Source organism: Schistocerca piceifrons, chromosome 3 (assembly GCF_021461385.2).
Source record: "Schistocerca piceifrons isolate TAMUIC-IGC-003096 chromosome 3, iqSchPice1.1, whole genome shotgun sequence".
Lineage (NCBI taxonomy): Eukaryota > Metazoa > Arthropoda > Insecta > Orthoptera > Acrididae > Schistocerca > Schistocerca piceifrons.
In genome coordinates, this window is record NC_060140.1 from 135,959,111 (window position 1) to 135,971,511 (window position 12,401).

At 41.2% G+C, this 12,401-nt stretch overlaps 1 protein-coding gene across 4 annotated transcripts in view; it reads left to right on the forward strand.

Annotated features, from left to right (window-relative positions):
- LOC124789829 (uncharacterized protein KIAA0930 homolog) overlaps positions 1-12,401 on the forward strand; it is a 102,736-nt gene that overhangs the window by 57,783 nt on the left and 32,552 nt on the right. Inside the window, exons 7-9 of one of the 4 annotated variants that reach the window (XM_047257320.1) lie at positions 553-659; positions 783-945; positions 10,998-11,618. In XM_047257320.1, the coding sequence (XP_047113276.1) occupies positions 553-659; positions 783-945; positions 10,998-11,618 (891 nt within the window). The remainder of the gene's footprint in view (positions 1-552; positions 660-782; positions 946-10,997; positions 11,619-12,401) is intronic. The other 3 variants (XM_047257322.1, XM_047257321.1, XM_047257323.1) reach the window with 3 other exon arrangements.

Consider the following 12,401-nt stretch of genomic DNA (forward strand, 5'->3'; position numbering starts at 1 on the left):
TGGCAGCACAATACATGTGCATTTCATTCTTGGAATAACAACCATTTACAGACTTTACATGTTGCCTTTACAATAAGTATTAATATAAATAACAAATCATATTAAAGAAACCATAAAACTGGTGTGATTTAATATTGTATGTGTTTCAAAACTACTCACAAATAAGCTGAGGGGAAAAAGCACTATTTTCTGCTATATGTTACACCAATATGGCCTCACCCTCACTCTGCATGAAGAAAAACTAGCAGTGCTTTTGCCCTCTTCCAGTAATGCTTATGTTATTGCGTACCCACTGTCTTTGTCACTTAATAGCCAGTTTAAAGTTTTGGAGAATCTCGATGTATACGCACATTCTGTGTTGATTCAGCACAAATCTCTGCATGGTTGTAGTGATACCTTTTGTGTCACTGTCTGGACTTCAAAACTCATAATTCTGGAAAACTTGATCATTTCAGTTGTTCTACGGTGCTTTTTGACTTTTAGTTTTTACAGATAGTTTCATACTTTGGATTTATATTAATATCTTCTTAAATTACATGTAAAAATGTATAGGCTCTGGAGCGGAAACCCCAACATCGGAACCTGGACTGTGTGCAACTGACATGTGGGACTCTGATTGGGATGAAGACCCGGAAGACTTTTTTGTTTACACACACCGGGTAATAATACATTTAGTGCATATTCTCAAATAAAATGATGATACTGTAAATTTTTTAAAAGATACATACAAATGTAAACTTTTGGTTTTATTTGTTAAAATAATTTGTTTGCACGTTTGGTAGAGACGTTTGAGCGATCCCAGTGCAAATCTTAATAATTTTGTGCGTGGCGGATGGAAGACAAAGCCATATGAGAGTTCAGGACCTAAATCTCGATCCGAGAATGAGGGATTGGACTCAATGGCTAATGGTGTGACAGAAATAGAAGCTGGAGATGTACGAGATGGTGAGAGAAAATGATGTAGAATAATTTTTCTCTATTTTGATAGAAAATAATTAATCATGTCTGTCTTATTGTCTGACTCATTCAGTCACGGAACAGTCATTCCTTCTTTCTAATAGCTGTTTTCTTTTTATATTAAAGGAAAGAGAAGCTAAATCAATTTCTTAGCCAGTCATTTTAGATTTGTGCTCCCCATAGACATCATGTGGAATCTCTTATTTATTGCTGTTTTTGAGTTCTCAGAATTTGTTGCCTTACGTCTAATGCAAAGTCACAACACTTTCATTGGCAGACTGTCTTAAAACCTACCTGTACTTCCCCTTCCTAAAACTTAGAGACTATAATTTTCAATTTGCCATATTGATTTACTAAACTTAAGATTAGTACAGCAACATTATGCTGTTTTTGCACTTTATAGAGTTTTTATTTTTAGAATCAAGAAATTAACTTTTGTTGAACGTTTTGCTGATTTGTGCAATTGTTCCCAGCCACAGCCCATCAGAATTAGAAAATTCCATTTTATTATTGTTATTATTATTGTTGTTGTTTGTTGTTATTATTTTGTATGTTTTGTTTGCATATTTGTTAGTATGTGTAAGTGTGTTAGTGCATTTAAGTTCTGTAGCATTGTAGCATGTTTCAGTGTTCATATCTGGGTAGACACTTTTATTGCACAGCATATATTATAAATACACACAGTTTTTTGCATTAGTTTACAAAGTTCAAATTTTTTATTATTGCTGCTTTTTATGTTTATCCAGATATGCCCTCTGCTTCTCCATATGTAAAGAATTGTTCCATTAATCTTATTAGAACACGTGTTTCTTAAGGTGGTTTGGTGCTGCTTGTGCATTATTACTGGAGGGAATATAAGAGCACCCAAATAGTTTTGATACTTCATTGCATTTCACAGCCATATTTGATGGAGTTGTGTACCAAATTGCACCTCAGATGTTTTCACTGATATTTAACTGTGCATTTCCCAAATGTTCACATTGTGATATATTGAAAATTAGTTTAGCTACCATGTTTCCAGCAGCCTAATCTTTGCTTCTTATGAAAACTTAAGAGAAGGTGTTCAATTGGCAGTTAACATATGATCTTTCCCCCTTTGAAATGTAAAATGTCAAAATATTAAATCCTTTCAACAACAGCTGAAATTGTATCGTATTGACAATACATAATACAGATGTCAGATTTAATATTTCCTGAACAAAAATTACCTTTCTTTGCACTGACAAGGAATAGTCATGGAGGATAATAAGTGTGTGAAAAGTAGAGTGCTGCAGTAAATTTTAGAACTTTTTACACACAGATGGTATAGCAGTTGATTTGAGGGTAATGGGAAGTAATTACCAGGTTTTGAAGTATGTAGTAATTAATAATGAATAAAGAGCAGTTGCATATGTAAAGAATAGTAGATACAAATGAAGACAGGTTTGATACAAACTACACAGATAAAAGAACTCTGTCAGTAAAGATATGGTGGTGCTATTATTCTGCATATGTCGGGGAAGGATCAGGGTGAAAAGGAGGGAAGAATGAGGTCAGAGGGGGGGCTAAAGAAAGGCTTACGAAAATACCATTTAGTAATAATTACCAGTGTGTAATTAGAAAACCAATTTCCACCAGCAATTGAAGAGCTAGTGTTCGTAGAAAGGCTCGAGTTGATTAATCTTAAATCTGTCCACAGGTGTCTGCTTGTAATTCACAGATCATTGCATGTTGCATGTTTATGGTGGGCTTTCTCTGTGTTACAATTTAATGGTGGTCATGCCAGCTTCACACTGAACAGTATTTACATGTGGGCTGATGAGTGATATGATTCCTGCCCCAAGTATCTCTCTTGGGAATGTGTTTGTCTTTAACTGTAATCCTGCTATTGAAGGTGTGGGCATATAAAACAGGTTCTCCACACAACTAGGTGGCCTATACACAGTAGTGAAGCATTGATTTATCATAACTATCTTATTTTTGATGTCTTCAGGGGGCTCACCACTCTCTGGTGAGTACATGCTTTGCTACCAGTGGGTGCCAGCCTTTGGAGTGCTACCTCCCTATCCATGCTGCATGTCTTATTCTCTTCCTATTCTTTTCCCCTACCTTGGGGACAGAGTTGTATGCCTTCTTCAGGTAACTGAAGTTCTTGATAAAACTGTGTATGGATTAATCCTGTCAACTTATTTTTCTTTTCCTACTTTCCTCTGCTTTGGTGTTTGAGGTCTTTCTTCTTCTTCTTCTTCTTCTTCTTCTTCTTCTTCTTCCTCCTCCCTGTGTGTTTGCCGCCCCACGTGTGTTGCACATAAAAGGTGACTGGGTAACGTGTAATTCCCAGCCCCGGGTCGACAAGTAGGGCTCGTACATAAGCCCTGGTAAAAGCCAGGCACAGGGAATGGTGATTGCTTGACCTGGTACCTTCCTGTATGCCAATTGATCCCTATGTCTGGAGTCTGGGAGATGTGACCTGAACTGTGGACAATCAACAAAGAAGATGGGTGAGCCTCTCCCCACCTTCCCCCCTTCCCTCTCCTTCCTCCCCCCTCCTTTTGCCCCCCCCCACCCCCACCCCCCCAGCAGGAAGTAGTGCGCCATTGGAGATGCTATCCATCGTGGGGGTTTCTCCACGATGAGCTCCTCATCTCGTAATTGTAAATGGCTGCACTCCAATGCCTTGTGGTGTCACACACAGAAGATGGTCACAATTTCATGACAATTAATCAATTTCTTATTCAGAAGGGTTTAGATGTCACTGTAGGTCCTGTGAAGTCTTGCTCTCAGTTGCATAATGGAACCTTGTTTTTGGAGACAGTGCTTTTCAGGCACAGAAACTGCTCAATGCAACACTTCTCCACAGCTATCCTGTAAAAATTAGAGGCCCACTACCCTCTGAATTCCTCTCGTGATATACACTCGGCTGCTTGATGGCCTGACCTAGGTTAAAATAACAGCCTATCTCACTGACCAAGGAGTGACGGCAGTTCATCGCATGATGGAATGACTCGATTAAGAATTAGTGCCAACCCACACTCTGTTCCTCACATTTGACCATGTGGTACTTCCATCTAAAATTGAGGCTGGCTACGAAGTTATTACTGTCAGACCACTTATCCCAAGTTCCACGCTTTGCTATAAATGTCAGTGTTAGAATCACACCCACGAATCTTGTGAAAGTGCAGCCATAAGTGTAACCTGTGGCAGGGACACTCATGAGGCTGAGTACCCACCCTCCTTTGCCTCATTGTATGAACTGCAAGCTGCTTCCTCCCGTGACTGTCCCACATACCTCAGTGAAAGAGCCAATCAGGATATTTGGGTGATGGAAAAGGTTCCTACTTACATTTGCTCAGAAAATGTTGGCTAGCTGTAAACGTTTTACACCACCCTTTGACAATTATAGTACAGTTCTTGCTACACCCTGACGTACGAGGGACATGGCTTTTCAGGCTTGTGACTTCCAGTTCATTGCCATGGTTGTGAAATCGTTCAGCTCCAAGATCACACCCTCCTCTTCAGTAGCTACATGTGTAGCTACAAGAGCACACCTTACCAACAAACCTTCACCTGCGCCAGTGAAATTGCATGCCTTGCAAACAGAAGCACAGAAATGCAAAAAGGAGTACTTCCTAGATGACTTTCTCTGTACAGTTAGCCAGCCAACGTCTGGGTCTGCATCTGACAAACGCCAAGGTTCCAAGCAACCAAATGAAGGCAAACTATCTTCACCTTCTCGACGTCGACATTCTTCAACGGTGTCACCACGCGACGCCCTCACCCAGCCGACCTCCATTTCACCGAGGCACACAGCCAACAACCAGTCTGCTGGCCAACTGTAGGCAATCAACCAGGATCCTCTATCTTCTGAATCTAGTCATTGTGCATGTTTGAATTCTGGCACACTTGGTAGCCACTGTGGTGGCTGCCCCTTATTTGACTCATCTCCTGTCTATCATCTGATATGGTTCTTCTCCAATGGAACATTCGTGGCATCACATCCAATAGGGTTGAACTACGGCTCCTCTTGTGGTCGTACTGTCCAGTTGTTTTCTGCCTCCAGGAAGCAAATTTACACCCTCACAATCATCTTTACCTCCCACACTTCAGTTCAGTCCGATTTGACCTTCCCCCTGAGGCAGGGACTCTGGCTCATGGAGGAGTCATGTTGCTCATTCGAGATGATGTTTATAGTCACACCATTTCCTTGCACACCCAGTTTGAAGCTGTTGATGTCCATCTTTCTTTTCCTGATTTCATCTCCTCTCTTTGTAAGATCCAGTCACCATCAGCTTCTGCTGTCATCAGGGCAGACATTTTGCAACTTATTGCTCAACTTCCTCCTCACTTTTTGCTGCTCGGTGATTTCAGTGTCCACCATCGCCTTTGGGCTCTCCATGCCCCTGTCCGAGAGGCTCTCTCCTAGTAGATATCTTCAGTTGGCTCAATTTAATGTGTTTGAACACAAGTATACCCACATTTCTTCCCAACTCAACCACTCCTTTTCCCACTTGGACCTTCTGATCTTTATTGCTCAACTTGCTCGCCATCTTGTGTGGTCCGTTCTCTCCAACACACACTCGAGTGAGCACTTCCTCTTTGTCACTCATTTGCAAACACCTGTCCCATCTGTGCATCCAACCAACTGGCAGCTTTCCAAATCAAAGCGTTCCATACATCACTCCTCTTGCTCACCCAATGTGCCCCTGTCCCCTGATGAACTGAGGTATGCCGCAATGCAATCCGTGTGTGGAGACGAGCTCTCCATATTTTTAAATGCCATCCCACAATAGCAAACTACATCCGTTATAAACAGCTACGTGTGCAGTATTGCTGCATTTTCAGGAATAGCAAAAAAGCTAGTTGGTTTTTTTTTTTTTTTTTTTTTTTCAAAGTTGTTTTAACAGTTTTACTTCCTCTTCTGTTGTTGTGAGTAATCTCAGTCGCTTTCAGGAACCATGGTTCATTTCTCGGCTCCTGATCTGACCATAGCAAACGATGTTATTGTAGACTCTCTTGATATCCCCAACATCTTGGGCTAATATTTTGCAGACATTTCAAGTTCCACCCACTACCACCCTGCCTTCCGACCTCTGAAACGAGCGGCAGAGGCACAGATGATGTCTTTCTCCTCCCACAATTGTGAATGTTACAATATTGCTTTTAATATGAGGGAGCTTAAATGTGCACACACTTCATCCCAGTCATGTGCTCCGGGACTGGATGGCGTTCACAGAATATTGCAACACCTATCTCCTGAGGGCCTAAGCTTTCTCCTCCATACATATAACTGTATTTGGACAGATGGCACATTTCCCAGTCACTGGTGTGAGGTCGTGGTCATTCCCATATCTAAATTTGGTAGAGACAAACACCTTCCTTCCAGCTACCATACAATTTCCATCGCCAGTAGCGTCTGCAAGGTGATGCAACATATGATTAATGGTCGGCTGGTGTGGTGGCTCAAGTCTCTGAATCTTCTCGCTAATGCCCAGTGTGAATTATGTTGGCACTGCTCTGTGTTTGATCATCTTGTCACCTTGTCAAGTCATATTATGAACAACTTTTTTGCAGAAGTGCCTAACTATGGTCGTGTTTTTTTATTTGTAGAAGACGTATGACAGCTGCTGGAGGATGGGTAACCTCTGTATTGTGTACGAATGGGACTTCTGAGGCCATCTGCCCTTTTTATCCGGGAATTTTTAAAAGATTGTGTTTTTAAGGTACATATTGGCTTGCCTTTGTTGGACACTTGTATTAAAGATAATGTGGTGCCTCAGGGTTCTGAGTGCAGCATTGTCTTATTTTCCACAACCATTAACTCTATTGTGGATTGTCTACCACCAGGTACTTCAGGCTTTCTTTTCGTTGACGACTTTGTGATCTATTGCAGCTCTCAGTGAACCTCCCTACTTGAGTGGCTTCTTCAGCGATGCCTTGGTCATCTTTACTTGTGGATCAACAACAGTGGCTTCCACTTTTCTGCTGACAAGGCTGCCTGTATAAACTTCTGGTGGTGCCAGGAGTTTCTTTCCCGATCCCTATGACTCGGCCCATTCTTTCTTCCATTCATTGGCACAATGAAATTCGTAGGACCCAAATTTGATAGGAGACTCTATTGGTCATCCCACATCTCTTACCTGGCAGCTTGTTGTAGTCCCTCCCTCATTGTTTTATGCGGTACGTCTTGGGGAACAGATCAGACCATCCTCCTCCATTTAGACTGGTCCCTTGTCCATTCGAAACTGTATGTATTGTATATTCATATAATAGAGGGAAACATTCCACGTGGGAAAAATATATCTAAAAACAAAGATGATGTGACTTACCAAACGAAAGCGCTGGCAGGTCGATACACACACAAACAAACACAAACATACACACAAAATTCAAGCTTTCGCAACCAACGGTTGCTTCATCAGGAAAGAGGGAAGGAGAGGGAAAGACGAAAGGATGTGGGTTTTAAGGGAGAGGGTAAGGAGTCATTCCAATCCCGGGAGCGGAAAGACTTACCTTAGGGGGAAAAAAGGACAGGTATACACTCGCACACACACCCATATCCAACCGCACATACACAAACACAAGCAGACATTTTGCTTGTGTCTGTGTATGTGCGGTTGGATATGGGTGTGTGTGCGAGTGTATACCTGTCTTTTTTTCCCCCTAAGGTAAGTCTTTCCACTCCCGGGATTGGAATGACTCATTACCCTCTCCCTTAAAACCCACATCGTTTCGTCTTTTCCTCTCCTTCCCTCTTTCCTGATGAAGCAACCATTGGTTGCAAAAGCTTGAATTTTGTGTGAATGTTTGTGTTTGTTTGTGTGTCTATTGACCTGCCAGCGCTTTCGTTTGGTAAGTCACATCATCTTTGTTTTTAGATATATTGTATATTCATGCGCACGTCCGTCTATCTTAGTTGTCTTAACATGATCCACCATTGCGGGATACATTTACCCACTGGTGCTTTCAGTACTAGTCTTTATGCTGAGACTGCTGACTTACCGTTGTCGTACCAGTGAGATGTTCTCCTCATTCCTTACGTGAGCTGTCTGTCTTCTTTCCCTGGTCACCTATCCTACGTTCCCTTTTTTGACGATTTCCTTGACCACCAGTATGGGCTGCACCCATCTCCTCTGTTGCCTTCCAGAGTTCACTTTCGTTTCCTGCTTCGTCAGCTTTGCTGTACACTCCCTGCCACATTCCAAATGGTTGCAAGCTCTTCACTGCCCTGGCTTTGTGCCGAGGTACATGTTCATTTTGGACTCCATTCACTTTCTAAGGACACTACTCCTGGCCTGGTGTATTGCAACGAGTTTCTCGCATTTCGCACATGGCTTGGGGACAGTGTCTTCCTCCAACTGCTCCAAGACGACAATGGTGTTGGGTGTGCCCTTGTACTTGGCAGTGATCCTTTTCAGTAGTCACTTCTTAACCAGTGCTTGATTTTTACTGCGGAGCTATATGCCCTTTATCAGGCCACACAGTTCATCAGGTGACATAGGCTTCCAAGTTGTCATTTGCTCAGATTCTCTTAGTGCTCTTCAGAGCCTTCGCATGCTTGACTCAGTCCACCCTGTACTATAATGGATCCAAGAATGCCTGCACTCACTCACTGTGGGAGGAGCCAATGTGCTGTTTCTGTGGGTTCCTTGTCACATCGGCATGCCACGGATGAGCCTTTCGATGCTGCTGCAAAGGCTGCATCTCTCCTCCATCGGCCTGCTAATCATTCTGTTCCCTTGGATGATTTTCTTGTCACTGTCTACCAGCATGTAGTATCGCTTTGGAGTGCACAATGGTCTTCTCTCCTGGGGAAGAAACTCTGGGACATTAAACCTCTCCCAACAGCATGGTCGACTTCCTCTCAGCCCTCACATTGCGAGGTGGTCATTTTCGCCCAGCTACATGTAGGACACTTGTCGTTTTAGTCCCCGCTATTTACTAAGTGGCGACCCTGCTCCACTCTGTGCCTACCGCTCTCAACCCTTGATGGCATGCCACTTTCTGATGCGGTACCCATTTTTTAACTGTTTATGTTTACATCTATGTTTGCCATTACTTTATCAGGTGTTTTAGCAGATGACATGCATTCAGTTGATCTTACGTTTTATTCGCTGCAGCGGCATGGTGAAGCAAATTTGATCTCCATGGGAACGTCTACCATCTCAACAATGTTCTGAGAAATTTTTCCTAAGGATGTCCATGTTCTTTTAAAGTTGCCTGATTGGGTTTTTGCCTTCTTTGCCTCAAGTTTTTATTAAGTACATGTTTTTTCTTACATTATGATATGGGCGCTTATTACCTTAGCAGTTTTGCGCTCCAAAGCACCAACCAACGAAAATTATTCTTGATGCCTGGAGGACACACACACAGGCGCACACCTGTATGTGCACATCTGGGGGGGGGGGGGGGGTGTTTACACACACACACACACACACACACACACACACACACACACACACACACACACAGATAGAGAGAGAGAGAGAGAGAGAGAGAGAGAGAGAGAGAGAGAGAGAGTGTGTAAGTTCGTGCTCAGCAAAGTGAGATGGTGCAATGGTTAAGACATTGGAGCCAAATTCAGGAGAACTGGGGTCTCTAATCCCCATCTGACACCTTAAATTAAGTTTTATGTCATCTCTCTAAGTCAGTTAAGGCAAGTGCGGGGATAGTTGCAATGAGTGTGTTACATGGTCAGTTTCTGGCCCTCCCTTGTCCAATTCGAGCTTTTGCTCCACATCTAATAACCTCATTTGCTATGGGACATTAAGCCCTAATATTTTTTTCTTCTCTTACTGTTATGATGACTTCCATCAGATCCATTTTACTCACCTCTGAGACATCTGGATTTCTTAGAACATTCCTCAAAGAACATGGTTCATGTAAATCTGAATATCTGTTTTGGATTATCCCCACCCCAATCATCTAGTATTCAAATCTCTGACCTCATATATATCAAAATGTCCCTTAGCTTGAAATATGTTATGATGAGGACTTCCCATTATCTGTCAGGTTGCATGCAATTACTGTTCAGCTTGTCTGTTTGGCACGATCACCACTACGGGATTAACTATTTCCAGCAAGCATTTTCCAGAATCAGTTCTCAATACTGTATTGCTACAAGCCTTATGCAGCACAGTAGCAGGATCTGGATGCTTGTAATGCCATTCTGTTGATTTGGTTTCTTTGCTTGCAACAGCTGTACTTCAGGAATGGGAACTGTGTCCAGAATTCATATGTAAGTCTTTTTCTGTGATTCTAATTTTCCATCTCCTGCTTCCTTTTGTACACATCATCCACCTTCTGTCCCCCTTTCTCCCTTTTGGCAATTTTTTGCAGAGCATACTTTCATATAACAATGTTTTTCCTTTACTCCCAGTTTCTAAAAAGTTTTGCATAGAGAACAAAATAAATCTTGTGTCTTCATTCATTGGTTATTTTACTTACACATTTTGTGCCATTTTCATTTCTGTATTATTTTTTCATATCTGCTTATCTTTAAGCAGTCAGTTATTAAGTGTTGTGGAACTTTTGTTAAAGCACTTTTAACTAAATGAACTGTATGCTCAGAATTTCCTTTGTATCAATTGATGTCTGCCTTTGAGTAATTATCTTTTGTTCTTCTGCTCCCTTTTATGTCCTACACGTTCATTGAGTTTTGCCACATTCAGAGCCCAGCAAAAGAAATCATCTTGTCTGAGACCTCTCTTATTTTTAAATCTGTTATATTTCTGTCAACCCTACTCCAATTCATTCTAGTTGGTGAGTATAAGCTTTTAGTAGTTTAGGAGATGGCTAGAGCTGATATAGTAAAATTCAGATGTCCTGTAATGGTAGTTGTCAGGGACTCTCAGACATAGTGGTTGTTAAATGTCTGCACTTTGTCAATTATGATAGGTTTTATTGTCACTTGAAACAACAGATTAATGTTTCTGTCAAAAATTTATTCTTGAACTTTAATGTGCTCTGTTTGGAGTAACATACTTAGGGTTGTGGCAATGTATATATTAACTAGAATCATTTTGTTATTTTTTTTGTCACTTTGTCGCTTTTCTTGTCCTTAGAGCTCGGGTTTTGTCTGCACTCTTCTACTTCTACTGCTACTACTTCCTGTCCTCCTCGTTGTCGATGTTCACCTCACAGATCAACATGTGCCAGTGTAGGGAGCATGGGCATGTCACAGAGCTTCTGTGAAGCCACAGCACCGCCGACTAACAGTACAACTCAAACATCCAGGAGGTGTCCTTCCTGCATAAACAATAATGAGCAGTGTGAAGGATGCCTACAAACAGGGCATTCTTTAGACTGTTCATACCTAACTGGACATGTCTGTGACAGCCATTTTCAAAATGACTTGCAGCCTGATGTCACTGGAGCTGAAGCAATTGACAGAAACTTTCATGATCTCAATCTTGGTATAGAACCACAAATAACAAGAAATGGGAACAAACAAGATACTGCTGTGTCCCCAGAAGCCATCTCCAGAGGGCAGAACAGTAAATCCAGCAGCCATAGAGTAAAGGAGTACCATTCCAAGTCTTTACCAAAAAAGCTGAAGGACTCTGTAAACAACCGTGCCAAGTCATATGGCAGGTCAATGACTCCACCTTGCCGGTTTACGCCTGATGGTACTCTAGTGAATTATTGGTGTGACTTGCCACGTCGAGGACCACCAGGAGCTCACGGTATGTTTATTTGCTTGTTGCATGGCTTAATAAGTTTTTGTAAATAATAGTTGTTAAGCAGTAACTATTGTTAATTACTTAATACAATACTTTTTTCTTTACATTTTTCTTTAGCCACTTAACTTGCACATAATAAGTATTATTTTTAGGTTAATACATCTGCTGCTCATTTTGTTTGTAACTGACTAATGTAAAAGTAGTACCAATGTTACACAAATGTGCAGTCTGCTTCAGAAATGTATAAATCTACTTGAAATATGGAACTAAATGCCACTTGATGTCTAATTGTGGGTGTACAGAGCCATTAAGATATAGTAAATACTAAAAAAAATTGTTGTACCTTCTCACAAATCTTTTATGTGAAATTTAATTTAACCTTAAATACTATCTCTAGTCTGCGACTGAATGTGTGCACTTATTAATGTTTTATATTTTTAAAATCATGAAACAGATTTGGGCTTTTTTCTCCTGACAAAATTACGTACGTATATAGACTCCAGTTTTCCCCTCCCCCTTCCTGCCACACTGCCTTTCTCCTCCCTACTCCCACCCACACAAACATCACATTGTGTGAACATGATAATTGTTATTTAATGCCTTATCCAAGAACTCACCTGTCAGCTGAAAAATGCTCATTATTTTGTCTACACATTTTGTTTTAAGGCAGCAAGTTTATATGGTTTTTGGCAGTCATTTTGGACCTACGCATATAAAATAAATAGTGATGATTTAATTGTGCATCATTTTTGTAACTATGTTATTCTCTTTATCTCTTTGAACTTT